Source organism: Aspergillus saccharolyticus (assembly GCF_003184585.1).
Source record: "Aspergillus saccharolyticus JOP 1030-1 unplaced genomic scaffold BP01scaffold_28, whole genome shotgun sequence".
NCBI lineage: Eukaryota > Fungi > Ascomycota > Eurotiomycetes > Eurotiales > Aspergillaceae > Aspergillus > Aspergillus saccharolyticus.
In genome coordinates, this window is record NW_020290638.1 from 22,751 (window position 1) to 50,251 (window position 27,501).

General features: G+C 52.6%; 5 protein-coding genes across 5 annotated transcripts; 2 read left to right on the forward strand and 3 right to left on the reverse strand.

Moving 5' to 3' along the window:
• Positions 1-1,313: 1,313 nt before the first annotated feature.
• Positions 1,314-7,471, forward strand: BP01DRAFT_417403 (uncharacterized protein; the record flags this gene model as incomplete). The annotated part of the gene is made up of 5 exons (XM_025579257.1): positions 1,314-1,592; positions 1,671-2,045; positions 2,101-2,787; positions 2,845-3,202; positions 4,095-7,471. 5 exons carry the CDS (start codon positions 1,314-1,316, stop codon positions 7,172-7,174), a joined length of 4,779 nt encoding a protein of 1,592 aa, XP_025429176.1. The 3' UTR covers positions 7,175-7,471.
• Positions 7,472-8,041: 570 nt separating this feature from the next.
• On the reverse strand, positions 8,042-14,151 carry BP01DRAFT_105153 (DNA-binding ATPase). Its single transcript, XM_025570273.1, has 2 exons — positions 8,713-14,151; positions 8,042-8,660 (listed from the first exon to the last, which is right to left on the reverse strand). The coding sequence occupies exons 1-2, from the start codon at positions 13,773-13,775 to the stop codon at positions 8,366-8,368; spliced, it is 5,358 nt and encodes a 1,785-aa protein (XP_025429177.1). The 5' UTR covers positions 13,776-14,151; the 3' UTR covers positions 8,042-8,365.
• A 1,714-nt stretch (positions 14,152-15,865) lies between these two features.
• Positions 15,866-16,882, reverse strand: BP01DRAFT_358712 (uncharacterized protein). Its single transcript, XM_025575498.1, has 3 exons — positions 16,774-16,882; positions 16,523-16,659; positions 15,866-16,420 (listed from the first exon to the last, which is right to left on the reverse strand). Exons 1-3 carry the CDS (start codon positions 16,799-16,801, stop codon positions 16,274-16,276), a joined length of 312 nt encoding a protein of 103 aa, XP_025429178.1. The 5' UTR covers positions 16,802-16,882; the 3' UTR covers positions 15,866-16,273.
• Positions 16,883-17,064: 182 nt separating this feature from the next.
• Positions 17,065-20,168, forward strand: BP01DRAFT_323678 (secretory pathway Sec39 family protein). Its single transcript, XM_025572801.1, has 3 exons — positions 17,065-18,639; positions 18,691-18,844; positions 18,897-20,168. The coding sequence occupies exons 1-3, from the start codon at positions 17,103-17,105 to the stop codon at positions 20,095-20,097; spliced, it is 2,892 nt and encodes a 963-aa protein (XP_025429179.1). The 5' UTR covers positions 17,065-17,102; the 3' UTR covers positions 20,098-20,168.
• Positions 20,169-21,677: 1,509 nt separating this feature from the next.
• BP01DRAFT_301382 (Pkinase-domain-containing protein) lies at positions 21,678-23,352 on the reverse strand (the record flags this gene model as incomplete). Its single annotated transcript, XM_025572026.1, has 4 exons — positions 21,678-21,807; positions 21,859-22,228; positions 22,290-22,581; positions 22,636-23,352. 4 exons carry the CDS (start codon positions 23,350-23,352, stop codon positions 21,678-21,680), a joined length of 1,509 nt encoding a protein of 502 aa, XP_025429180.1.
• Between the last annotated feature and the right edge of the window lie 4,149 nt (positions 23,353-27,501).

The following is a 27,501-nucleotide window of genomic DNA, read 5'->3' on the forward strand; positions in this document are numbered from 1 at the left end:
CCTTCTTCAATCTTTTATGGTACTCTTCGCCAGAGGAATTGGGAGACGAGGCTAAGATTGCCAGTACGAGTATCTAATCGGCGTCTACACTCCGAGTTGGAAAATGCGAACCAGATGTCCAACTAGGCGACAGGAATGAGGGGAAGCCGTGGCTGAAGGACGTTGAAGATAAAAGTCAATTCGCAGCTCGCAATGATGGTAGGCAGACAGGATCCATGCTATGAGCATAGACCGATGGCTAGTGCAGCGATGCTAATAATAATCACCGCATGCCCTAATTAATAGTCGGCGCACGGGTCACACTCACCCAAGAATAGCTGGATGATGTCGTTGGGTTGGCGGGCATCCCTGGCAGTATATTATTATTACTAGTAGTAGGTAAGCCTTTTAAGGTAGCCTGGTAACTACTAAGTTATAGTACTACTATAGGTAATCCCTCACGCTTTCCCCTCCTTTTCTCAGGGCTCGCAATCAAGCGCCATTTTCATTGGGACAATAACAAAATACAAGAACAAAAGAAAGATAACATGAATCAGGCTAAGATCAACGAATGAGCGAATAAGTTCTTGTGCTCTTTAAGAGTCAACATCATCATCATCATCATCATACATTACTTCACTTACCGCCTTCTTATTCTTTCGTCAGTGTCTCCCCCCAACCAAGCCTCTACCCTCCCCTCCTCCTTCTGGCTCCTCCCTCCCCTCACCCCCCCCATTCTTCTCTTCTTCTCTCGATTCATCTCTCCGACAGCCCCACTGTCGCGGCTCTGATTACTTATACTCGCACTCTCCTGACTCTATCCGAGCATACGATCTTCACATCTATCTCCTGCCGGATTTATAAAACCTTCTGGGGCGCTCTCAATCCCGCTCCGGCCTTCAATCTACCCTTTCGGTTCTCTGACCGGGATTCCTTCTTCTCCCCTCGCCTCCTCCGCCCAACGCCGCCCTATTCACCTCCCTGGATCCCCTCCCCTCCTTGCCTTGCTTTGCCTCCGTTAGTTTCCTGCTACAGACACATCCGACGCGTGTTCTCCCTCAAGTTGGACCAATCTGGTTTTACCTCTGTTTCTCAACTTAGACTTGTTGCCCCCTTGTCCCTTCAGGACGAACCTACAATCTAGAGATCGGTCGCGAATCTCTGATCACAATTCCCGGCCTTCCATTTGGAGCAGGTGACAGTCTATCTTATATGAATACTTCCTTTTCCACACAGACAGCACGTTTTGTCCTGGCCGAAGTAGCACAGTGAGCAGTTATCGCCCTTTCTCCTCTGACGGGCACGCTTGCCACTACCCTCCGACAGTGGTCCCGATGCCCCGCTCAAGGCCACCCGCTCGAGAATCGAGCGAAGCTCCCTCCGAATCCTCCTCCTCGACCTCCCCCGATCGCACCGCAGATGATGACACCGACTTCTTCACAGCCCAGGCGAACGATTCGGAGTCGTCCTTGGGCGCAATCAACGGTCGGGATTCCCATGCCTACTACGAATCAGATCGAGCTCTACCGCCCATCGGGCGCTTGCCCCCGGAGATCTTGATTGCCATCTTCGCTAGACTGAGTTCGCCAGCCGATATGATGAGCTGTATGCTGGTCTGCAGAGGATGGGCGGCCAACTGTGTGGGGATTTTGTGGCACCGGCCAGCGTGTAATAGCTGGAACAACATGAAGATCATCAGCACCACCGTCAGCGACCCGAACAGCGCCTTCGCGTACTCGCATCAGATCAAGAGGTTGAATCTATCCGCTCTCTCGAGCGATGTCAGTGACGGCACGGTGATGAGCTTCGCACAATGCAATCGGATCGAGCGGTTGACTCTGACCAATTGCTCAAAGCTGTCGGATAAAGGCGTGTCGGACTTGGTGGAAGGGAATCGCCACTTACAAGCGTTGGATGTTTCGGACTTGCGACATCTCACCGATCACACGCTGTACACGGTGGCTCGAAACTGTCCTCGCCTCCAGGGGCTGAACGTCACGAACTGCAACAAGATTACCGACGACTCCCTGATCGTCGTGTCTCGTAACTGCCGACAGATCAAGCGGGTAGGTGGTCATGGTCATGCTCTGCATCTGAGTCACGGTGGCTAATATCTGACAGTTAAAACTGAATGGAATCGTGCAAGTCACGGATAAATCGATTTTATCGTTCTCGCAGAATTGCCCGGCCATCCTGGAGATTGACCTTCATGATTGCAGACTCGTCACCAACCGATCGATCACTGCCTTGATGACGACATTACCCAACTTGCGCGAGCTGCGACTCGCCCACTGTACTGAGATTGATGATATGGCGTTCCTGGAACTGGCCCCTCATATCTCCTTGGACAGCCTCCGCATCCTGGATTTGACATCCTGTGAGGGGGTCAAGGACGCTGCAGTTGAGCGGATCGTGGCATCAGCGCCACGCTTGCGGAATCTAGTCCTCGCAAAATGTCGAATGATCACGGATCGCGCAGTCTGGGCCATCTGCAAGCTCGGGAAGAATCTGCACTACGTCCACTTGGGACACTGTTCCAATATCAGCGATGCAGCCGTGATGCAGTTGGTCAAGTCTTGCAACCGAATACGGTATATAGACTTGGCGTGCTGTACCCGTTTGACAGATGCCAGTGTGCAGCAGCTGGCTACCTTACCCAAACTCCGACGCATTGGCCTGGTAAAGTGCAACGCCATTACCGACGGCAGCATTCTAGCTTTGGCGAGCCTCAAGGCTTCCCATCACCAATCAGGAATCAGCAGTCTAGAGAGGGTACATCTCAGTTACTGTACCTTGCTAAGCCTGAGTGTATGCGCTCAAAGCCCAGCCCGTTTCCCCTTTGGAAGCAATGCTAACTGGTCGCAGGGAATCCATGCTCTAGTCAATAGCTGTCCTCGTCTTACGCATCTCAGTCTCACGGGAATCCATGCGTTCTATTCGCGAGAAGATCTGACCATGCACTGCCGCGAAGCACCTCCGGAGTTCACCCCCCAGCAGCGCGAAGTGTTTTGTGTTTTCAGCGGCGATGGCGTGAACCAATTGCGCAATCAATTGAACCACATAATCCCCCCTCCACCTCCGCCGCAGGACATGACGGAGGTCACCATGTACGATGACGATGAAGAACTCGATGAGGATGATCATCAGATGGGTAATCTGATGCGCGCCACGGCGGCCACGGCAATTCAAGACGATGATTACATGGACATTGGACATACTCCCGGTTGATACCCATAGCCTGTTTCTTTTCTCACTTCTTCGAGCGCTTCCATCATTATCTTTTTTTTTTTTTTTTTTTTCTCTCTTTGTGTATTGTGTTACAACATGGTCTCGTTTCTCTTTTCATTATTCTTTTTGTGGATGCTAAGCAGCGAAGTTTTCCAATTCTGTCTGTGTGCACATCGAGGGATTTTTGTTATGAATTTGCATAGTCGGTAGCGGTTCTTTTTTTTTTTTTTTTTTCTCTTTTCCCCTTTTATTTCGGAGCTGGTTGTCGGCTGTTTCTCTCGGATCGAGGCTGACTGGCGGTGGTATTCACCTGGAAAGGGCTTCAACTTTCTCTGGCTCTCTGCTATATGCATCGACCGACTGAAGACCGCGGGCTGTTATAAAAAAAATGACTTCTCAAGGATCATTGGTATGGTACAGGTATCATCAGTCTTCTCATGGTGCATTGGGGGTGCTATAGTTAGGTACCGTCTTAGAATTGAGTAAATCGATAGAGCTGCCGTCAGGTAGCTGCAGATTGGAATTCGTCTGCCATTCTATAGGAATTGATGATAAGAATATAGAAAATGCAGTGATTTAACTTATCTAACTTGAGTTAACCAAGAGTATGACATAATGGCGGGTTGGCTCCGCCTCGGCATTTGACACCCCGACCATCCAACGATCATCCCATTCAATTCATTTCCTACCGTTCCGCTCATTTCTTCTCCGCATCTCAGAAACCCTTCCTTGGGACTGCACGGAGTGGTAAACTCAGCTCAGCTCAGCTCAGCTCGGCCCAGCCCAACAAGGCTTGTGCAGCTAGCTGAGAGCGATCACGGACACCTCAGCCTTATGACTGACTTTCCTTGTCCTGCCTTGGGAAATCATTCAAGTATAAGCGGAAGAAATGGCTACCCCGCGCGCCAACCCGCTGGCCTTTACGCGGTGGCCCGTCACCCTCATCACCGCCGCCGTCTACCTCGCCTTCGTGATTCCGCTGCTGGTTGTCCACCATATTCTGCCCTCGGCACCCAGTCCGTCTTCCACCCCGGACGGACTCGATCTCGGCGAGGCTTGGGCCGATCTTCAGGTCTTGACTAATGGGTACCATCCGTATAATTCTCGGCGGAATGATGAAATTCGGGAGTGGTTGCTGAGTCGGGTTAAGGAGATTGTGGGGGAGAATGGGGCTGATGTCAGGGTCGAGGGGACTGTTACTCCTACGACTTCTACTACTACGACTATGCACCATATTACCGATGATGATGATGATGATGGCGGCGACAGCGCCACGAAACCCACTGTCTACATCTTCGACGACAACCAGTCGAACCTCACTTTCGTCGGCAACTCGCTCAAATCCTCCAACACGGCTGTCTACTTCGAGGGCACCAATCTCATTATCTACATCCGTGGCGAAGAGGATGATGATTATGACCCGGTCTTGGATTCGGATAACGGAGGAGGGAAAGGAGGCGGCGGCGGCGGCGTGCTGGTCAACGCCCACTATGACAGCGTCTCTACCGGCTATGGTGCGACGGACGACGGCGTTGGCGTCATCACCTGCTTGCAATTGATCAAGTACTTCACGACACCTGGCCATACCCCCCGTCGCGGAGTGGTGGTGCTGTTCAACAACGGCGAGGAGGACTTCCTGAACGGAGCGCGCGTGTTCAGTCAACATCCGCTGTCGAAGTTCACGCAGACGTTTCTGAATCTGGAGGGCGCCGGAGCGGGAGGTCGGGCGATTCTGTTCAGAGGGAGTGATGTCGAGGTCACGAGGAACTACAAGAGGGCGAAGCACCCGTTCGGCTCGGTGTTGGCGGCCAATGGGTTCGAGGTCGGCCTCATCAGCTCCCAGACGGACTATGTCGTGTTCGACGGCGACCTGGGCATGAGGGGTTTGGATGTCGCGTTCATGGAACCGAGGGCTAGGTATCACACCGACCAGGATGATTCGAGGCATACGACGGCGGAGAGTCTCTGGCATATGTTGGAGGCGGCAGTGAAGACGACGGAGGGGTTAGTCGGGGATGATGGGGACAGTGGGAAGAAGGGATCGCGGGGCGTATGGTTCGATCTGTTCGGAGCCACCTTCGTGGTGTTCCAGCTGCATACCTTGTTCGCCTTGTCGGTGACGATGCTCATTGTCGCGCCCTTGGGCTTGCTAGTCACGAGTGTTGCCTTAAGCAGGGCCGACAAGATGTATCTGTTCTGCTCCAGGGTCAAGGGGCTGGATGATACGGAGGTAGTCTCGTTGCAGGGACTGCGCGGATTTTTCCGATTCCCGTTCTTGTTTGTGATTCCTACGGCGGTCACGGTGGGGTTGGCCTACCTGTTGACCAAGGTCAATCCGTTGATCATTCACAGCAGTGAGTATGCGGTATGGGCCATGATGCTGTCGGCCTGGACCTTTCTGGCCTGGTTCGTGTCGCGCGTCGCCGACTTTGCTCGGCCCTCGGCCTTCCACCGCGTCTATACCCTGACGTGGATGTTCGTGCTTGCCTGGGTGATGCTGGTGATTGCGACGGTCTACGAGAATCAATGGGGTCTGGCTGGCGGCTATTGGGTCTTCTTCTCTTTCTGTGGCACTTTCCTGGCGACCTGGATCTCGTACCTGGAGCTCTTCGCGTTGCCCCGGAAGTCAGAGTACGCCAGTCAGTATGCTCCGGTGCCGGCCTCGTCGCGCCGTCCCAGCAGTTACGGCGGCAGTCGACTGGGGACGGCGTCCGGGGAGGAACATATCTCGGAGCACGATGGCGACGAGCACGCCGCGTCGGACGACGAACAACCTACCGAGTCAACCTCTCTGCTGGGCGGGGGCCAGCGTACCACGTTTGCCAACTACGTGCGCGTCACGGGCGAGCATGACGACCACGACGAGCCCAGCGACCCGAACATCTACGGGCACGAACAGCGCTGGAGCGCACACCTGCCGAGATGGACCTGGGTGCTGCAATTTCTGCTGACGGCACCTATTGTGCTCATCATGGTCGGTCCGCTGGCGCTGCTGCTGACCAGCGCATTGCACCAGACCGGCCAGGACGGCAGTTCCTCCCTGTTCATCTACCTCTCCGTCGCAGCCTTGACTACGTTCCTTCTCACCCCGCTGCTCCCATACATCCACCGCCACACGTACCACATCCCGCTGTTCCTGCTGGCTGTTTTCCTGGGATGCTTGATCTACTGTCTGGTTGCGTTTCCTTTTTCGGCGTCGAACCGCCTCAAGATCTTCTTCCAGCAAGAGCTCAATCTCGACACGGCGGCAACCAACGTTTCGCTGATTGGAATCTCGCCCTTTGTCGCCCAGGTCGCTCACTCGCTCCCGAGCGCCCAGGGCCAGCACGTGTCTTGCAGTCCGCTCGGCCCGCGCACGAAATGCTCCTGGCCGGGTCTCATGCCGGACGTGGTTCCCTCCGCGCAGGAGGACTACAAATCCTGGCTCACCTTTAACATCTCCACCTCGGATTCTTCCCCTGCCGCTGCCGCTGCCGCTGCCGCGGAGCGCGACGACAACCTCCAAACCGCCCAGATTCAACTTTCCGGCCTCAACACCCGCGCCTGCAAGATCCTCTTCGACACCCCGATCTCCTCCTTCAGCGTAGCTGGAAGTGCCTACGACCCCCGCTTCCCGCACACCTCCCCGCTGGGCACGCGGGAGATCCGCCTGTGGAGCCGTGAGTGGGAGAACTCGTGGACCGTGGACGTCGAGTGGACCGTCCCGCCGCCGGTGCTCGCCCCGCCTGCCGAGCAGCGCCTCGTGACGGAGGATGAGGACGAGTACATTCTCATCGACTCGCCCGATACCGAGGCCGGTGGTGATCGCTCCAAGTTGACCGGCAGGGTCGTCTGTCTCTGGAGCGACCACAACCGCGTCGGGGCCATCCCGGCCCTCGACGAGGTGAAACAGTACGCGCCGGTATGGGTGGCCGCCACCAAGTTCTCGGATGGGTTGGTGGAGGGGTATAAGGCATTCGAGGTTTGAGTGGGGCGTGTGTGCTTCTTCTTCTTCTTCTTGTCTGAGGCTAATCAGGTCCGTTTTCTTTTTCATTCCTTTGGTGGTGCCTGTGATTGTTTGGCTTGCGCAACCCTATTCTGTCCTGTTCTGCTTTTGTTTCTGTTTGTTGTCTTCATGGCCACCCCGTGGGTGACTTTATGTAGCTTGTTGGATTGGGTGTTGTGTACTACTACACTCTTTGCGGGCTGTGGCTGTAACTGTAACTGTAACGGTGACCTCCTAACTCGTACTACAATACAACTAGCTCCTGATGAAGATTGGGTGAATGTGATGCACTGCTTTATCGAACGGTTTGATCGGCCCTCAGAGACCACCCAGGTCAAAGAAGACAATATCCTACCTACAACAGACTTGAGGTTGCGCTGGGCCAGGAAGCTGAAAAGAAAGGGGGGTCCGGGGGTTCTCCCCCGGGAGTCCTTGGGAAGTATGTCAGTGGTGATCTTCGCATGGGTTGAGATTCCACAGTGTCTGTCCATGGGTGAGGATACTTCTATCTACTTATGCGGTTAGACTTCACCGCTCTCGGCGTGACTTCGAAGTTGACACTTCATTTACCCATAATTACTCCGTTTCACAGGTTACAATCATATTAAAAGAGTATGAGAGTTGTAAAGAGCATGATATCATCAGTCCCGTCCGGGAGAAAAGCGGGAAGGAGGAAGGGGGACAGACAAATAGCTATAATACATTGACTAGAGAAAAAGAAGATTTGTGGACGAACAGAAAAGAAGAATAGAAGAAGAAAAATTAGAGAGAAAGAAGAAAAAGAGAGCAAGAAAAAAAGCACAGCAGTAGCATACACTCCCTAAGTTTTGTTCGCAAGGCGATCAAGCAACAATGATGAATCAAATAAGCCCTCCGTGTCTATCCATGGTATGATGGTATGGTGAAACAAAAACAGGAAATCAAAGGTCAGGTCGTCTCGTGTCCTTCCGAGGCGGTCGTCAATTCAATAAAATGGTTTGGGTGGGTCAATGGACTCCAGGGTACTGGGGTGATGGAGATCGGGTGTGTAGGGAGGTAGGTAGGTAGGTAGGTAGGTAAGTAGGTAGAGGTTTGGAGTTCAGGAAAGGTAGAAAGGGGGGGAATATGTCGGGTTTCTCCTTGATGGAGGGGAAGGGACGAGGAAGTTGGCCGAAAAGATAGAGGCTGACTGCTTCAGCCTTTCATCGTGGCAAGGAAGGAGTCCAGGTTGTATTCCTCCTGGTACTGGCGGTCGTCCCAGAGCTCGCCCAGATCGTCCAGCCAGCCCTTCTTGCCCTTTTCTTTGACCTCGCCGTCGATGTCCACCATGTCCACCTCATTGCCGGTTGGCTCGCTGGGTTTCTCGGCGTTGTCGGCGGTTTCGCCCAGGTTGAAGAGGTCCAGGAGTTGATCTGTGTCCATCGTGTTCAGCCCGGCATTCTGCTGGTTGACGACCGTCGAGGCCACGTCGATCTTGAAGCGTTGGAGACTAGAGAACATTAGTATGTGTTGGTTGTTGGATACGAGAAGGGCAAACTTACTTCAGGATCTTCTCCTCTAGTGTTCCCCGCGTGATCAAGCGGTAGACATTCACGACCTTCTTCTGACCGATACGATGGGCTCGGTCCATCGCCTGGATGTCCTTCTGCGGGTTCCAGTCGTGTTCCACGAAGATGACCGTGTCGGCTCCCGTCAGATTCAGACCCAGACCACCAACGCTGGTCGTCAGAAGCAGGACGTCGTAGCTCGGGTCCGAGTTAAAGCGATTGACAATGTCCTGACGCTTCGTGGCCTCGACGCCACCGTCCAACCGGAGATACTGAACAGAAGGAAGCAGCTTGCGCAGGACTTCACTTTGGACGATATCGAGCATCTCCTTCATCTGACAGAAGATCAAGGCTCGATGCGGGCTCACGTAGCTGGTTCCGGCGCCCAGATCGCCCTCGGTGGGCGGGTCCACGCCGATGCCGCAGTCAAGAAGCAGGTCTCGCAGAGCGCTGAGCTTCGGTGCGTGGGACACATCCCGGATGTTGCTGTGCTTCGTGGTCAGGTATTTCTGGACTTCGTTGTACTGCTTGTGGCCTTCCTTCACCACCAGCGCTGGGGAGTTGCAGAGACGACGCATGTACTGCAGTGCTTGGAAGATGTGCTCCTTGTCGGACTTTTCGGAGCTTCCCAGCTTGTCGGCAAGCTCCTTCTGTTCCTTCTTGGAGAAGTCCTCAAAGAGTTTCTTCTGCAGTTCACTAGGATCACAGTAGTAGTTCTGGATGATCTTCGGTGGCAAGTCGTTCAGAACCTCCTCCTTGAGGCGACGGAGCAAGAATGGAAGCACCTGTTTGTGCAACGCCTCGATCGCTAGCGCGCCGGCTTCTTGTTCTTTCGAGGACGACTTGCTGAACCGGCTGGCCGCAATCGGCTTGGCGAACCGGTCCAAGAAGACCTTCTCCGTACCCAAGAATCCGGGCATCAGGAAATCGAATAACGACCACAGTTCCAGCACGTTGTTCTGGATGGGCGTACCGGAGAGAATCAACCGGTGGTTACTAACCAGTCGCTTGACCGCTATCGTCACCTTGGCCTTGGGATTCTTGATCAGATGACCTTCATCTAGCACGCAGTAATTCCAGCTGATCGGACGCAGAACATCGTTGTCATTGCGACAGATATCATATGATGTTACGACAATATCCGCCGCATTTAAGCTGTCTTGCAGTCTGGCGCGCTCGGCCGGGGGCCCAACGTAGGCAACGCAGTTTAGGAACGGAGCGTACTGCTTGACCTCCTGTTGCCAGTGACCAGAAAGAGAGGGTGGGCAGACAATCAGAGACGGGAGCTTTCGAACCTCTGGCGCTTGAGTTTTGGCGAACTCGTCTGCTCGCAAATGATGATCACTTGCGACAATACAAATTGTCTGCAGAGTTTTACCAAGACCCATGTCGTCACAGAGAATACCATGAAGGTTGTAGCGGTTGAGGAAGGCAAGCCAATTGACACCCTCTTGCTGGTAAGGCCTAAGCTCCGCTTTGATGGCCACTGGCAATGCAAACTCCTCGACCTTCTTCGAATCCAGCATCTGAGCCATAAACTTCCTCTCTCTATCACGGCCCTTGAGCAGCTCTTCAGAAAGACCGGGCGGGTCAGGAATACCAGCTTCCAAGGGGACGAGTTTAACCAGCGTCGCAAAAGACGTCGTCGCCAACAATCTCACATCGTTATCGGAATCACTCATCCGTCCAAGCACGGGTACGACAAGGAAAATGACGTAGGGAAGAATGCGGTCTTCCATAACGTGGATCAAATGGTAGATAGACTCGACGGCGCCTTGACGGTGGTGGACATCCAAGGGGTCGTTGATGGTGGGCAGTACTTTCTCGACCAACATGGTCATGCCCTCCACCGAGATGACGCTGCAGATAGTTGCAAAGCACTTGGCAGCCGCGTATCGGATGACTGACAAACGGCACTGCAAGGCCTTGATGATGAGAGGCATGAGGCCAATGACCCAGGAGTGCAGACCACGGTCGAATTTGGGTAGCAGGGCGCGCAAGGTGGACAGCCCATCAACGACTTCCTGGCCCAGTTCATTGTCCGGGTGAAGGATGTCCTCCGGAAGACTCCCGGTAAGCGTGTCCTTGAGGGGCCGCTCCACCAGCTTGGCGAGATTGGGTACCTTCTCCAAGAGATCAGGACCGAATTTCGTCGCAAGTTGCTCGAGAGCGTCCTTCGCACCCCGACGCATGATTCGTGCCGCTTTCGCCTCTCGCTCGAACTTCGCTGCGTCAGGGTGATCGCGCCGATCTTCTTCCTTGCGTAAGGAGAGGATTGATTTCTCCAACGAGGCGTTGTGGTGGAATTCTGGCGTCTCAGACGAGTCGACACAGCAATATTTGACCAGATTTCCAATGACTTTGTCGACGGGCCCGCGTTTGGTGGCCAAAGTGTAATACTCCACCAATGTTGAGATCGCCGTAGCGGAACGCTGTTGAAGCTCGGCATTTTCTTCGTTCTTGATGCTGTCCATTATTCCCTTGATGATGAGACCCGGCTTCTTGGGAATATCGTGCAGAGCCACCAATGCACCAGCTGCAGCCGCCCGCACCCGTAGGTCCCTCTGTTCTCGCACGTTCCTTGCTTCTTCGACAGAATTCTCCGCGGTTGCCCGCGTATCGTTAAGAACCTGCAGAGCCGTGATGCGTTGAGCCGGTGCCAGACCTTTCTTTAACCGCTCAAAATCTGGTCCAATGACCTTCTCAGCATCTGCCAGTGAGAACGCACTTGGGCCGGCCTCGGCGTCTCCTTGGACAATGACAGCCAGCGTCGGAAGTCTTGAGCTAGGAACATGAGCATGATCGCGGAAAGCGTTGAGCAGTGAATGACACTGGGCGCGGGCAACATGCAGATAGCACGCGATGTCGCCGTACCACAGCGGCCGCTCGCCTTCGATGATAGGTCGCAAATGCTCGCAGAGAGTAGAAGAGTATTTGCTGTCTGGACCTGACGCTCTGGCGTATTCCTCGATAATCATCGCAGACGAGAGCTGAGACGTGGATGCGGAATGACGCAGACCCTCTACGATAGACTGCCACAGGCTCGGAAGTGCGCTCTTGTCCCAGACAGAAAGAAGTTGGCCGAGCGCCTTGGCGGCATAGATCTTGGATCGCAACATGGTATCGGCGCCTACCAAGTCGATATCGCCCTGAAGCATGTGGCCATCGACATTATGCGCAGACATCGTAGTAGGAGCTTCTTTCTTCTCTACCTTGCGTCCGCGCTTCTTGGCCCCATCGACCTGCGCACTGACTGCACTGGGAGAGGACTTGGCGGGAGCAGCAGCACTCATCGGGAAGGGAACGCCGGAGGGTTTGATGAAGAGCGAAGCATTCATGGGGATTGGGTATCGGGGAACGCCAAAGGGGGACATGGTCAGGGTGATCAAGGGTTGGATATGGCTCAGGAGATCAGCTTCAGTCTTGAACAAGCCGCGCGATTCTAAAGCCCTGAGCAGCTCCGACCACACCTGTAGAGAGAGCTTGAGCACACCTTCGTTGCGCTCAACTAACAAGTTCTGGAAAATCAGGCGTAACGCCTTGCCGTTCACCCAACCGTTCGTGCCCTCGCCCTCTAACTGCAAAAAGGTGATTAGAGCGCGGAGAACGGCTGAACGGACGCTGGTGATAGTGTGTCGTAGGAAAGGATATAAGCGGGGAACGAGGTTCCCAAACGAGGACTCAGAATCTACGGATGCATTTGCCTTCATGGCATCCAGGACCTCGCGGAAAGTGCATAGCTTGGCCAATAGATCCATGACCGAGCCTGTACTGGCGCTCAGGTCGTCTTGTAAATTCGACAGACAGTCCCATACAATGGTCATCAAATGGCCTAGTGTGGCCTGACGGGAAGCGACAAATTCCTCGGCCATAGGAACGAGGGTTGCAGCGCTGACAGCCCGCACATCGTCGTCGTAGTCACCCAGTCCCTTCATCACAGCCTCCAAAACCCCGTCCATGAGCACAGAATCTTTCACCAAGATGTCTTTGCGAACTGCTACCAAGTATCGGAGACCGATCATCCCACCGTGGCAAACCTCCCAAATGGTCCGCTCCAGTCCAAGGTCGTTCTGCATAATGATCCGATACAGACACTTATAGACTGCGACCACGGAGCGCGATGGGAGCTGGGATAAGAGTGCACCCAGTGTTTGACCCACGGTCTCTCGGATGGGCGCCACCACGTTGTCGGAGATGTAGTCACCAAACCGATCCAGCATGAGAACACAAAGAAGCCGGCAGGCGAGATCGTCCAGATATTTGCGGTTGCGGACATTGTTTTCGGCCCTGCTCTTCCCTCGCACACGGCCCGCTCCAGCACCTTGGACGCGGATAACCTCACGAAGCGCCATTGCGGCCCCGTGACGCACCTCCCAATTGGGATCGAAGATATCCACCATTAGAAACTCGCACATAGGATCATATGGCCATGAATTGCTAGGACCCTCGTCGGTAATCTCCGGTTGGATGTAGGACTTTTCGGGGGCGACCGACCCTTTGAATTCTGAAACAATCTTCTGATCGTCGTCGCCGCCAGCCGAGCGTTCAAGGTTGAAGTAGTCCTGTTTCACCTCGCCATTACGCTCCTCGCCGTTTTCTGTCTTGATCGGATGAGGAGTGACGGCAGCAGGTGTGGTGACGTTCTCCGACGGTCTCCGAGCCGACAAGTCTACAACTCGGACTTTGTTCGCACCCATTTTTGCGCTCTGCTTGTTCTTTCGTTTCAGTTGATTGAGCTGCCGCTTACTGAGACCGGCCTCCTCCCCGTTGGCGGTTTCCATAGGCGATGCAAGAGGGGTCGTGGACGGTAGCTGGTGGACGCTATCTCTGTGCTGTGGAGCTTCATCCTTGATTCCAGGCGTCTTGAGGACAAGATCGCTGTCATCGATCAGCTCCTCCTCAATGTACTCTCCTGCAAGCCCCAGGCGAGAGTGCAGGGTCTTCTTCTGATGCTGAAGTCGAGCGGCAGGATCCATGGCGGCTAAGGAATATTCGTACTCCTTCCCTGCACTTCCCAGTAACCGCTTGCCGTATTTCAAGATGGCGGGAAGATCCATGGTCTCGAGTTGAAGAAGGTCAGTGGCCGTGGCAGGCGACTCACCCTCCGACTTGATCTCAATGCCGCCATCTTCATCGTCGGCTGGTTTGATGTGTTCACCGTCTTCCTCATTCGGGTCAAACGTGTCTGCATTTGTGACGATTAGACCAATGGCCTTGGCAGCAGCCGTCCTGGTGTCCCACGATTTGGAACGCAGATAAGGCAGGATGCGACCAAGCAGGTTAAACAGTTCATCTGGGTGCTGTTTCTGTACGTCGGCCAGCTGTTGAGCCGCAGTATTGCGGATGAGCGGCGTGCTGCCTGTCTCAAGTAATCTGCCAGTGATTGGTCAGTGGGGGTCTCCTTAGGTAAGCATGCAGGGATGCTGTGTGTAGACTCACGTGACCAGACGGTCAAGTCTAGAACGAAATCGGTTAGTGGCCGGGACCAGACGGATGCGGAATGGCAGGAAACTTACCTGGAAGTCATGGCGGAGGATGACACGGAAAAGAGGTATACTCGTAATATAACACAAATGAAACAAAGCCAGGGGTATCGTCAACGAAGCTCAAGGAAAAAGTGACCAGAATTATTAACAAATTAATGGTAACCCAATCTCCTTTCAATAGCACGCCGCCCCCATTCACCGGATATTAGGAAAAAAGAAAAAAAAAAAAAGGGTTAAGTAGAAAGATAGAGAACGACGGAGAGTGGAGGAAAGGGGAGGCGTATGTAAAGAAAACACGACGGTTACACCCACGTCACAGCCATCGAGAGTATGGGTTCAAGAATGAGATAATCAAGGCAAGAAGTTGAGTGGAGATCCGGTCCTAAGTGAAGGTCCGAGCAGACAGATGACAGTGAATAGTTTCAGTCAGTCCGAGCAAATCGGATAAATCATGGGAACTATGAAAGTGAGCCCCGAAAAAGGTAACCAAGATGAAGTTCGTTGGTTGATAGAGCTGAAGAGTAGATAAAATGTCGGGTAAAGTCAAGTAAAGTAAGGACGGGGCGTTGTACCGGGGCTGGGGCTGCACAAGGAGCATCAACAAGAGCAGCTCGGCCTTCCTCGAGGTCACGCAGCCTGTTTATATCATTGGGGGCATCTTTGCCTGGGCGCGCCTACCCATACTTGGGCCCTGGACACTAGTCAGCTTCCGGATTAGTGCCCCCCACTCCCGTAAAAGGTTTTCGTGGGATCACGTGATAGATGAGGATCTTCCTGTGCAGGGAGAGGGAAGAAAAAAAAAAAAAAATGAAAAAAATGAAAAAGAAAAGAAGGAAAAGAAGGATTTCATGAGAGAAATTTGTAGTAGTTCCACTGTGTATAATTGGCATCAGTGACAGAGTATTCTCAACTTCTTAACTAATGTCTACCTTGAAGTTGTTTGAGTTATAATGTCCATTCAGATCATATACTCATATACTCCTCCTAGCAGGCATCACTCCTCCCCCCGGATGAATACGGCAATGACGCGACCAGTCCACAGCCAGTGGACAAAGGCAGGCCCTGCGTGTTGCATTCAATAATCCAAACCTCGCTGAGATGCAATATATGTAGGATTTCTGTGGTTAGAATAATGACTTGCGTGCGTTTCCAGTGAGACGCGCCATGTGAGCTTGTTTCGATCGCCCACTTCATAGCGTGCCAAGAAATGCCAGATGGCCTCATGCTTCCGCCGCAAATTCTTCGTCGCGACGCCAGCCTTCAGTGCGCAACCATCGCGGCTAAAATTCTGCTGCTGACGACTCCATCCCAGCCCGTCGACGACTAAGATCCTGAGTCAGTCAGTCCGCCCCAGCCCTGAGTGTGTGAAATCCCGAGATGACAGTCTCTGAGCCTCGGATGACGTGGGAGATCTTTGAGCCAATCAGATCGCATCCATTGGTGCTTTTTAAAATTCCCGTGGACTGACCCGGTTAGATATATATATAGTTCCAACCTGCACATTAACTACTTACTACTTCAACTTAGTACTTGATCTTAAAACAGGGACATATAGAACATTGATAAATCCTATTCGAATGCTCTCTCATCAAGAAATTATCGTGTTGGAATAATCGTTTTGTAGATATCTTGTATCTCAACTCATAACACAAACAAACATCCTTGCTTTGTTTGACCCTTTCTTTGTCTCACCATGATATAGTACTCTCAGCTATCAAGTGCCAAACAGGACCTACCCCTGGAATTACACATGGTACTGATCCAGACCAGGCCAATGGCCAACGATGCCATCCTACTTAGTATACGCATCACCAACTGCCGGAAATGGACTGCCCAGGTATCATGGACAGCATAGGTGGTCGATGCGAGGGCCTAAGCCGGCGACCAACACCGCCCACAAGCACACGACCTTCCACAACTGATCAAGGAAATTTGTCCATTTCTATACAGGGAAGGACCGCGCAGTGATGAACAGACAAAAAAAAAGGTAAACAAACCAGCATAGTCTTGGTAGTAGTAATGAAACAATCAACATGGAACCACACTCCCGTAATGCGCACAAACGCGCCTCATGTCCGTGACAAAAACGCCGTCGACTCTTCTTCCTTCCCTAGCAGTCCCAGACTGCGGATCTGTTCGGCCTTGGGCGCATTATCACGGGGGTGGGCGGCCTCGGCTTTGCGGTAGGCGGCCTGCATCTTCATCGTCCGCATGATCTGAAATAAAAGTAGGTGTGTCAGTTACAAGAGCCATTGGCAACTATTCAAAGATCCTGGGAAGCATCTGCGATCGAGTCCATTTGATTGAGACCAGCGTACCTCTTTCTTGTGGTGCAGGCACTCGTGGTAATCCTCCAAGGCAGGTAGGCACTTCTTCTTGCCAACCTCACCCTCGGCCGAGTTGACGACGTAGCAACCAAGAACCTCTTGCCAGAAGGCGTAGCAGCGGGAGGGACCTGCGAAAAGGAAGGTAAAGTTAGCGAAGCTGTCAAGGCGGGCATCATGGCCAGCGAAGCCACCCAAGGTCTGGAACTCAATTGACCGCAGCACGAGCTGCGAAAGTGACGTACCGCCGTTGTTACCGAAGCCGGAGGCCATTGTGCGATTGAGGGAGGTGAAGAGCAGGAGACTGAAAGGGTGGAGGCGTAGTAATAGCGTAGAGGGAGGGAGGGGAGGGGGGGGGGGAACTGGGCTGGAGCGGATCGGAGGTTGACTTGTGATGCGCGAAGAGGTTCTTTCTTCCACCGCCTGCCGTTCAATTGGTTGGTTTCTGCTTTCGACCTCGGGAGGTTGTGGCCCGTGCCCGGGCTTGACGTCTTTCCTCCTCCCTCGCGAACACATCACCCTCTATTTTCCCAGTTCCTCAATTATTGCTGATCTTGGGCTCTGTTAATACGCCATGGCCAGTCCTTCTCGGATCTCAGGTGCCCATGCGATTCTTTTATCTATTCATCTCTGTGTCAGTGGTGATGTCTCCAGCTTACCGCAACTCCAAGCTCAATACTCTCGCTGGCTGCCAACCGAGCGCCTCTTGCGCATCATACTAACCTTTCTCCCCGAGAGTTGCCCTCCCCAAACATACGCACCTATCGTCGAAAGCTTGGTCGACGCTGGACACATTAATGCTACGACTGCTGAGATTGATACATCTGCTGTATCACATCTGACTGATACTATCGCAAAGAAACGAGTACGGAAAGTTCGTTTGTTGCCCTTGAGGCATCCCAATGACGAGGACACCGACGATTCTACCGATTTGTTGACACAATTCCTAATTCACCGCGCTCATCGCATCGATTCAGAAACCGCCCTCCAATCCCTCATCCTCGACCTGCTCGTGCCGTTCTACCCTCGCTCCCCCATTCTCCGCACATGGCTGATTTCAAGTCTATTGCCATTGCTTCGCCTGAATTATGAATATTATCCCAGCCAGGACGAGACCTTTTCTTTAGAGATCCTCGAGTCTATGGACAACAGTATCGCTATCAATGTTCTGCTTTCGATGACCGGCGATACGAAGACCAGCATGGATCTAGTACAGAATCTCCGCGGACTGGTGGGTGCTTGGATGTATGGCAGTAACAGGACCAAGCGGCGGAAGCTTAACGAAGCCGCACAGCGGAACACCCTCGCTCTGCCTGAGGACGACATAACCCCGAAGACGAATGCTGGGGTGGGATGGCAGCAGGTCAACGAGTGGCTGCTGGCGCGCAGTCTGGTCGACCATGAGAGCGCAGTCAACGCATTCACAAACTGGGACGGCCCGGAGGATGTCGACCTTGGAGGCTATGCTGAGGAGGATCCTAGTCTAACAGGCGACGAGCTGAAAGACTTGCGGATGCGCTACGGACAGACCGGGCTGGCGGTTGTCTACGCAAATGCCGATGTCAGCGCGGCCGCATTGGAAGGGTCGATCAAAGTTCTTGCCCGAATCGCCAGTTTCTTGGACCTAGAACAGTCGTTGTTGCTCAAGACCGACGACGCAGAACTCCCATCAGTGGTATACGACTCGGAGCAAATCTCGTCTACCTCGAGAATCTCTTTAATGCAGAATGCGCTTCTGACGACAACAAACCCACTTACTCGCCCCTCAGCTTCTTCCATCTCGTTCCTCAGCGCTGTTTGCGTCTCTCTCCAAGTGCTAAGTGAATTGGGCCATCCGATGCCCTGCCGGACAGCCGCAAATCTTTGTTTACACAACAATCTGGACACGCAACTGCTCGAAATGCGCACTGTAGTTCAATCCGTGGTCAGGCAAAGCAAGGCGGGTCGAGACTGGGGCAAAGTCCGCCAGCAACTACTTTGGCTGCGCGATTGGGACGCACAACACACATCTCAGGAGGATAACTTCCGCCCTGCCTACCATGGCATCTTTTGGAGGGTCGACCGGGAGGTTATTGAAGCCGAGATATTGAAAGCGCTGCTTGAAGTTAGAGGTGAGCGCTTGTCTTCATCCCATTTGTCGGCATAGTAACTAATATGCACAGAATACCAACTCGCCGTCGACATTTACCTCGGCTCCAACTCAACCCTGTCATCGCTCAAGGTCGAGGAGGCTGTCAAAGAGACCATTTACACGGCCTATGATAATGCAAGCAACGGCAATCGAACCCGCGGTGGAATGAAGCGAGCATACGAGATGTAAGTTGAACGCGGGTTCTATCCATTGCTGATCAACGCTAATGCCATCCAGTCTTCAAGCCTTCCAGCCGCACTTTCCAGACTCACTTGCTCTCAAGCAGATCAACGCTCTCATTGCAGCAACGCACTCATTGTCATTCTACTCCCTCACCTTACAGCACGGCGTCCCCTTCCAACCCGTCAGCATCCGTGTGCACTCCGACCCTCTCTCCCTCGTCGAGAAAGTCCTTGAACAGAACCCTAAGAGCTACACCAAAGTCGACGACCTACTGGCTATAGGCCGCAACCTCGTCGCGGCCGGTTTCTCCCCGCAACTCTCCGATCACCATGAGTCTTCTATTTCAGAATCCCTCTCCGAGAAGGACGCCACCCTCACCGCCGAACGCCGCATCATGTCTTTAGCCATTAACTCCGCTCTCGCCTCTCATGACTTTGGCACAGCGTACTCCTACATCCTTACCAGGCTCACACCCACATCTTCCCCCAAAACGCCCGACACGACGGTTACAGACGACATCACCTGGCGGACGGTGTATGCCGCCGGGCGGTATCGCCCACCACCGTCTAATAACTCTACCCCGCCCAGCACGCAGTCCCAGATCACGCACCTCACCCAACGAATGGAACTCCTCTCTCTCGCCATTATCCTTGTTCCGTCCGATCACCCAGACCCGCTCCCCGAGATTTTGGGTGCCTGGCGCCGCTGCGACGAGGAACTCAGCAACCTCCGCACGCAGGAATCGTTAGAGGAGGACATCTGGGACACCAAGGGTGATCTCACATCCTCTCTGACCATGCACAGCCTCCCCGGCGGCTTTGGGCCAGCCGACTCCTCGGAACAAGACGCCCTGGAGACCCGACAGCACCATGCCCGCCGCGCCCGCGCGCACGCTTCGCACCACCGCCTCAACCACGAAGAAGCGCCCATGGGCCTTTTCGAAGTCGCGCGGGGCGCAGCGCTGGCTCTGCAGAAGAACGCCTTCCCGCTGCGAGCGGCAGCATCCGCAACCAGCAAAACTGCCTCACCAGCCTCCTCGTTCCCCCAACCCCACCACAACGGCTTCACGCCCTCCGCAGCGGCCAGCTCCTCACACACGCGCACCGACTCCGCCGTCTCCGCGGAGAACTACGAACCCGGCGGGACCCCCTCCGACCGCGTCCGCAAAAGAGACGTCGTCAGCAACATGGTGACGGACGGACTAGTCAGTGGACTAGGCTGGGTGCTCGGCGCGCAGCCCGTCAACCGCTCTTGATTTCCGCGAACAGATCAAGGCACAGGCGCTTAGCCGTTTTTCTAATGAGATTCCCGTATGAGTATGTTTCTATCCATAATGATAGGGTAGGATGATGGGGGTGGGGGGGTGGGGGGGGGGGTGGGTCTTGTTGTTTCTGGTGTCTTCTTGCTGATTGTTAGCGTGGGCAAGCATAGCATGTGTCAAATTTCTTTGCATTTTATACTATTCTATTAGTATATATAATTTACTATTCTCACACTTCCACTTATGGTTTTCGCTGTGGAGCTGAGGTGCTGGTTATTTTGAGCTAAGTTCTTATATCATGGATGCGCAGAGGACTTTTGCAATGGTAATGGGCATGTGTGGTTTAGTGGCATTCGCTTGGTATGTTCTGGAGATGTATAGGACAGGACAGCACAGTACGAAGGTTGTCCTTTGGGTACGGCGGGGTGAGGGGAAAGGGGAGAAGGAGGAGGTCTTGCGGGTAAGTAGATACGGAATAATGACCTGAGAGCGAATCGAATTTGCGTGAACAGGAAGCTCTCGATTATTGGAACGTTATTTACCGAGAGTACATGATTAATGCAATCACAAGGAGAGGCTTGTCCGGCCGGGTCTGGCTATGGAACGAAACAAAACGGCAACTTACGAGCCTGACTCAGGAAGTCACGGGCATGGTACGGTATCCATCAGACCAGATTGCGTTCGCCCTACAATAGCCAGTTACGCACAGGCTAACCCGATAACTATACGACACTAGAAGCAGACGATATACTGCGTACGAGGATAAAGTTCGCAGCTTAGTCAAAATGAAAGACGCCCAATATCGCGATGTACACAATAGGCGGATCTGATTTCCGTTCCCAAAAAATCACCGAAAAACAAAAAGAATAAACAGCGAAACAGTCAGAACAATAAGACCTTCAGGAATGTATGTGATAGAAATGCCTTTGAACTCTCTGTGGATTGTATGTATGAATGTATGCATGTATAAATGGATGTATGGATGGATGGATTCGCTCACGTGCAGGATGACAAACTGGGAAATCAAGATGGTAGAACACGCAGAGGAAAAAACAGAAATGGAAACACACAGAGCACGAAGAAGAAAGCCAGCACCGCTGGGCAACCAAACAAAGTCCCGTTTTTGTGAAGCAGAAAGTGAAAATCAACAACATCGAGTTGCTGGCAGAATGCGAATGGAGTTCTTGCTGGGCAAAGAAACCGAGAATGCATAGAGAATTCGAGGCTGCCTTGGCACTGGCTGGACCAGCGGAAGGGAAGAAGGATCTGTATTAAGGAAAGGCGTGATCATGTCGGACGAGGATAGTCAGAAAGGGTCGCGAAAAACATCTCCAACTCCATGGTCCCAGGGAAGGATAGACAGGGCACGGATGAGAACAAAAATGAGCGTCGTCATGATCACAGATTCGTATGCAGTTGACATCCTGGTCAATCAAGGGCCAGCCACTTGTAAGCATCAAGAGGAGAGACCGTAATATGCGATCGTATTAATAGGAGTAGCAGAATCAGTCCAATGGGAAGAGAGGTGGGCAATGGAAAGTCGCCGCGGTCCAGTTGCTTGCTGTAGATGCTGCCTACTCTGCCCAATCCCACACTTGCTTCACAAAATTGGCCATGTTGACCTTTTTGTTTTTCATGTCCAGCATCCAGGGATGGTCCAGCATCCGCCATGGGGTCGCTCGTCGTGGGGGCTCTTTCTCCAAACTGGCAAGGAGGTCAGCGATGCCTTCCGTACAAGAACCAAGTAATACATACCAGCATTCAATGAAGTATTTGAAGTTGTCCGACCAACGAATGCCGTTATCCGGCTCGTCTTTCAACTTGGGAATCGGTTGCCGGACAATGTAGGTTAAAAGATCGATCAAGCCGGCCCGGGGTTGCATTTCCGTTCCATCAGCGGGGAAGGGGAACCGATGCTGGGCAACCTCAAGCAAAGTCACACCTAACGACCAGACATCGGATGTGATCGTGTACGATTGTCCAGTAATCCGCTCAGGCGCCATGTAGTAAGATGTGCCGATGAAGGTGTTGGCATCGCCCTTGGTACCGAACTCTCCGCTGACGCCGAAATCACAAAGCTTGACTTGGCCGTTTCGGCAAAGAAGGATGTTTGAAGGCTTGATGTCTGCAGATCCCCAGTTAGACATGTCCGATCCACAAACGAAAATGGCTGTTTGCGCGCTTACCTCGGTGGATGATCTTCCGGCTGTGGAGATAGGTCAAGCCGTTCAGAACACCTTCAGCCACCTTGCCCAGGACCTTCTCACCCGTCCGGCCTCCCAGCTTCTTCACTTCCTTGTAAATACTGTCCAAGCTTCCGCCTTCGCAGAACTCCATGGCAATCGAGATCGTTCCCGTGGATTTGTCCATAAATGCACCATAGTAGCGACAGATGTGTTCCGAGGCACAGTCCTTGTTGAAATTAAGCTCTCGAACGATCTGTTTCTTGACGTCGGGATTGGGATCGGTGGTGATGATCTAGAGAAGCGTTTAGTATCCACCGAATGGCTGCATCCCAGCGACCAAGCTCACCTTGAGAGCGAAGACGGTCTTTCCCTCCTTGAGCTTGCACCGAGTGACAGCACCACCCGCTCCTTCACCCAAACTACCAAGCTCCACAATCTTCTTCTGTTCACTGGCCGCCAGCCAGCCCTCATCATCCAGATCATCCACATCGAGGGGCCTGCCCTTCTCCAAACTCAGCTTATCCAGATCCGGGATCAAGTTGGTCACACTGTTGTCCCGCTCCATTGATACCCCTCCTTCCCGGTCGGAATAAACTGAACTTATCGCGGATGACGGATCGGGGGTGCTGCCATGCGGTTGTCGGAGCCCCATAGCAAAAGACAAAGCGGAATAATTGGAGGAAGATGCGGAGGCCGGTCCACTGGCCTTACCGTCGAGATAGGTGAAACTGCCCGTTCGAGAATGTCCATTCGGTTCGTTCAGGCCGGTGGTCGCCAGAGGAGGAGGAGCAGGTCGAGGCTTGACCTGTGGAATGGCTTGACTGCTACCCATGGGAGTAGCGAGGCGCAGTTGGGGAGGAGCTGGGCGGGCAACCGGACGCTGCAGCTGAGGAACCTCGGTCGGCGGGGGCGCTACAGTGGCCGGAACGCCGTTTCCTGTGACAGGACGAGCGTTGGGAGAAGGAGGAATGCCCAGAGTGAGTTTCGGCGGACGAGGACTGCTGCCATTGCTGCGATTTCCCGGCACGGGTGGCTTGAGAAGGGGAACTGGCGAGGATGACATTGCGAGATTGTTTTGCCTCTCACCAGGCAGAAACAACTCGTTGGGGTCAGCCAAGGTAGCCAGATCGGCGGTCTTTGAGTTGGACACTTTGAAAAGAGTGTAGAAAGGGGGGAGGAGGCCTGGGAAGGAAAACAAGGAGTTGGATTCGGTAGTTTTATGACAGCTTGAGATGGAGGACTTGAAGAAGAGAGGAGAAAGAGGAGAAGGTGTCGGTAATGGATACTGTTAAGTTGTTTGTAGTGGTTGGTGGTGGTCGGAACAAAGAAGGCCGTGGGGTTAAATTACGCAGGCGGGCGGCGGCTGAGAGGGGTTGTTGATCAAGTTCAATGCACTACTGCATGCGATGCCATCGAATGAATGTTCGCAGTACTAGTGATCAAGCGAGTGAGGACGAATTGTATCGCTTCTGAGTGAGAGAGTGGTTTTAAATCGATGGAAGGTAAGTGGTTTTATGAGGAGGTCAGTTATCAGAAAGAACAAATGAAGAAAAAGAAAAGAGGAGAGAGAGGAGGGAGGGAGGGGGAAAAGAGGCTGATTTCTGTCAGTTGGCCGCAGCAGTTGATTATGATGGAATTGAAAAACCACACAATAAATATGTATCAGTAGTTCAAGAGTGATTTAGTCTCAAAAAAGTTCAGAGTCAGACAGCTAGCAGCCAGGATTAAATATGGTCACATCATAGCATGGATTCATGACAGGCGAGGGAGTCCGACCTGGTGGAACCGCAGTGTTTCAAAAGGCGCTGGAGAATTGCTACTATTCTTGACAGCTCCGTGTCCACTTGGCGATCTTTTTATATACTCAAGTGGTCCTTTCCAAGGAGCTGGTTCACTGGCTCAGATAGATACTTCATCTATCTCACGTTTACAGTGGATATCAACGACTTCCAATATTAACTCTAGTCCAGATCAGCCCCAGCTGCCTAATAATGGGTGATATTGATCAATATCAGCAATTGTCTAATGGATGCCTGATGCGTCGGGCATCCATAGCCATCCATGAAAAAAAAAAAAAAAAAAAAAAAAAAAAAAAAAAAAAAAAAGAAATTGCGGGCATGAGAAAAAAACTCATTTTTCAGTTCTTCGGTGACAGCATAGAGTGGAAGCGAGGGTTTTGATGGAACTTCGAACTACCCAGTAACCTGAGTCGCAAGAGTACTTGTATGTACTTGGCCTGCCCTGTTCCTGACTGGGTTGCGATGCTCCATCAATCCGATCCGGTACTTTCATCCGGAACTCCACCTTTCAATCTACATCAGCCAGTGCTTGTGCTCCGTCTTAATCATTCATCTCCCTCGTCCCCAGTCATCATCATCTCGTTCCAAGATATACCTTTGCTAGTAAATGAGAGAGGGGCTATAATCTTGCGCGCTCTCTCTTTCATTCTTCTGATTGGAGCAATTCTTCTAGTTGTCGTAGTAGTGATGATGATGATGATGATGCTGCTACTGCTGCTGTTCCTGATGGTGCTGAGCGCTACAGGTACTACTCCGTATGATGAATTTTCCTAAGATGAAGTCTAAACATGACACGTGCCATCTTCAGCCTTGTGGAATAGACACACAGACAATCTCCTCAGTGACGCTTACTCGCTCCCCCTTCACCCTGGCAGTCTTTATTTTTAAACCATCGCGATTTCTCCGAAGCCACCACCAGCAAGTAAGTATAACGGGAAAGCAGCCACAAACGCTCCAGACCCACTTCTGAGCCGGTTTAAAATAGCATCCGCCATTTTGCACCGCCATAGTGATTGTTGGCAAAGACCCAGTGTAGCAGGGGCCAATCTACGGTAGCAGGGCAACAGTTTGGGGAAAGCTGCACTGCAATGGATGTTCTCACACCCTGTCTGTGGCTTCGACCCCCCAACCCTGAATCCCAGGAGCGAAGCACTGCTCGGTTCCCCTTTATCGATACAACTAGTGTAGCCCTACGAGCCATGCGCGCCAACCGGCAAGGCTTGTTCCCGGGTTATGCAGCAGCCATGCATCGCGTCATTACTACTCTTTACCATACTATACTCCGTATGTAAATCACGGTGAAGATACTGCGTAGTCAGATTCCCTTCTCATACGTAAGTCACTATCGCTGAGTCGTGGGTGGCTTGACTGCACACAGAAAGATCTTGCGGTAGACGCGCGGCGTGGACGATCCTCGCTTGAAGAGGTTCCCTCTCCCACACAGATCCGAATACATCTTTTTGAATCAGCGTCAGTGATCATCGGCGCCGTGTCAAACCCTGACCATCAGTGGAGTCTCGGTTACTGATTATGACTACATGTTTCTGACGATGACGAGGATGGTGGACAATAACCACATCCCATAACCACGGTAGGCCAATGCGCTCAACTCCACCCAAGCTACTACTCCTCGAGCACCTTCACTCATCAACCAGAAACCCGGGGTAAAGACCAGATTTCACGCCGGTGAATCTCAAGTTGTACATCGCAGCCGATTGATTGCCTGTTCGGTCCCCCCCCCCCCCTGTTGATCGGTGGAGCAAACCTCAACCAGCATCGGCACTTGAACACAATTAACGAAGAGCTTTGCTGTATTGTCAGAGAAAAGTAGTTGAACATGTGCTTGAAGGGCATGCTAGCATTTTATACTCCGTAGTGATCAGGCTCTTCTCCTTGTGATCTCCGCTTTCCCCTTTTCCCGGTCGAACTTGATATTGGGATTCTCCTGACGCTATGTTCGCTGCATACTAGTAGTTAATGGTTCTGCTGCCACCACGGGTTCAAGAATTGTCCGCTGTCCACTGTTTTCGATAGTAAGCTCCTAATGCGTTGCGAAACCAGGAAACATCTTCACACCCAAGTTGGCACCTCATCTTGGCCCCCTTTTTCCATCTGACTATCTCACTGTCTATCGCAGCGGGTTCTCCTAAAAAAAGCACCCGTGTCGCAATGGATTAGGGTTGGGGGTGAAATCCTTGGAAATGATCATTACATGTTCCCCAACGACCGCCCGTCTGAGCTTTTAATAGCGAAAAAAGAGGGTTCCAATAGTTCGCCGATGATAGTTTAAAGTGTGTGTATGTGTGTGTGTGTGCGTGTGTGTGTATGTGCGTGTGGATGCTCGTTACCCGCCCTCTTACAACAGAGTTGAGGATTGTACCCCATCATGCTAGCCGCCCGCGCAGCAGGCGATCGCTGCATCAGGGCGGCTAACCATCTGCAACTCCCAGCTCCGAACGCTTTCCTTTCCCCCCAGTTGAAACGAAGAGTCTCGATTGCGCCATCACGCTTTCTGCATGCAGTTGCTGTAGGTACGAACTGACTAGGTTCTGCGTCTTTTATCTCATCCATCACTGCATCGTTTTTTCCGGCTCTCTGCCGCGTTTCACCCACCTCATCGATCTGGATACGCACACATCGTCTGCCCATCCCATCGCTTTGTCGGCTCCATGGGGACAAAAGTCAAAAGACAGACCGAAAGGGATTCCCCCTCTCACATCTTTGGGGCTAGCCGAATCTTGATTAGCGATTATTAGAATTAGATTAAGCAATCAATGAGGACGACTGTGGCGCTGAGCGAGACTCTGAACTTGTTCGTTTCGATGGGGGCTAGCGGCCACTGGAGAGAAGCTGGATTTATTTGTGGTGAAATGAGACTCAAAAGGCCTGCATAGTGAACTACCAGCGACAGTTAAGGAGACAGGGTGACGTCGCACGCAGAAACATGCATGGGGGATCGATAGAATGGAATGCAAGCCGTTTCAAGGTCCCAAACCAGTCGCAAGGGTTTTCACTAAGGAAGGTACTCCGTACGCTGAACGCTATGATCAAGATCAGAGCGGCATCGACTCTGGTCGGCAAATTCCCGAGGACTGCTACTGTGAAATTGTTGACAGACGACAGAGTACCCTCTGGAGCATCAATCCTGAGCAAAAAAATAGGATAGAACTAACTTGACTATTCATAGTTTGTCTTACTTTCCGTCTCTGACTCGGTAGTCCGCTTCCTAAGTCTAGTCGACCTGACTATTGATTCTTCTTTCCTTTCGAAAACAAGCACAACCATCCGACCTTCACCTCGGTCGGAGCGAGACAGGGGCAATGAGGGACTCCACTGTGCTGGCCACTGGAAGATTCATGATTGGGAGCACAGCGGGGAAGCGAGCCACAGCGGGATGACAGCCAAGATGGTGA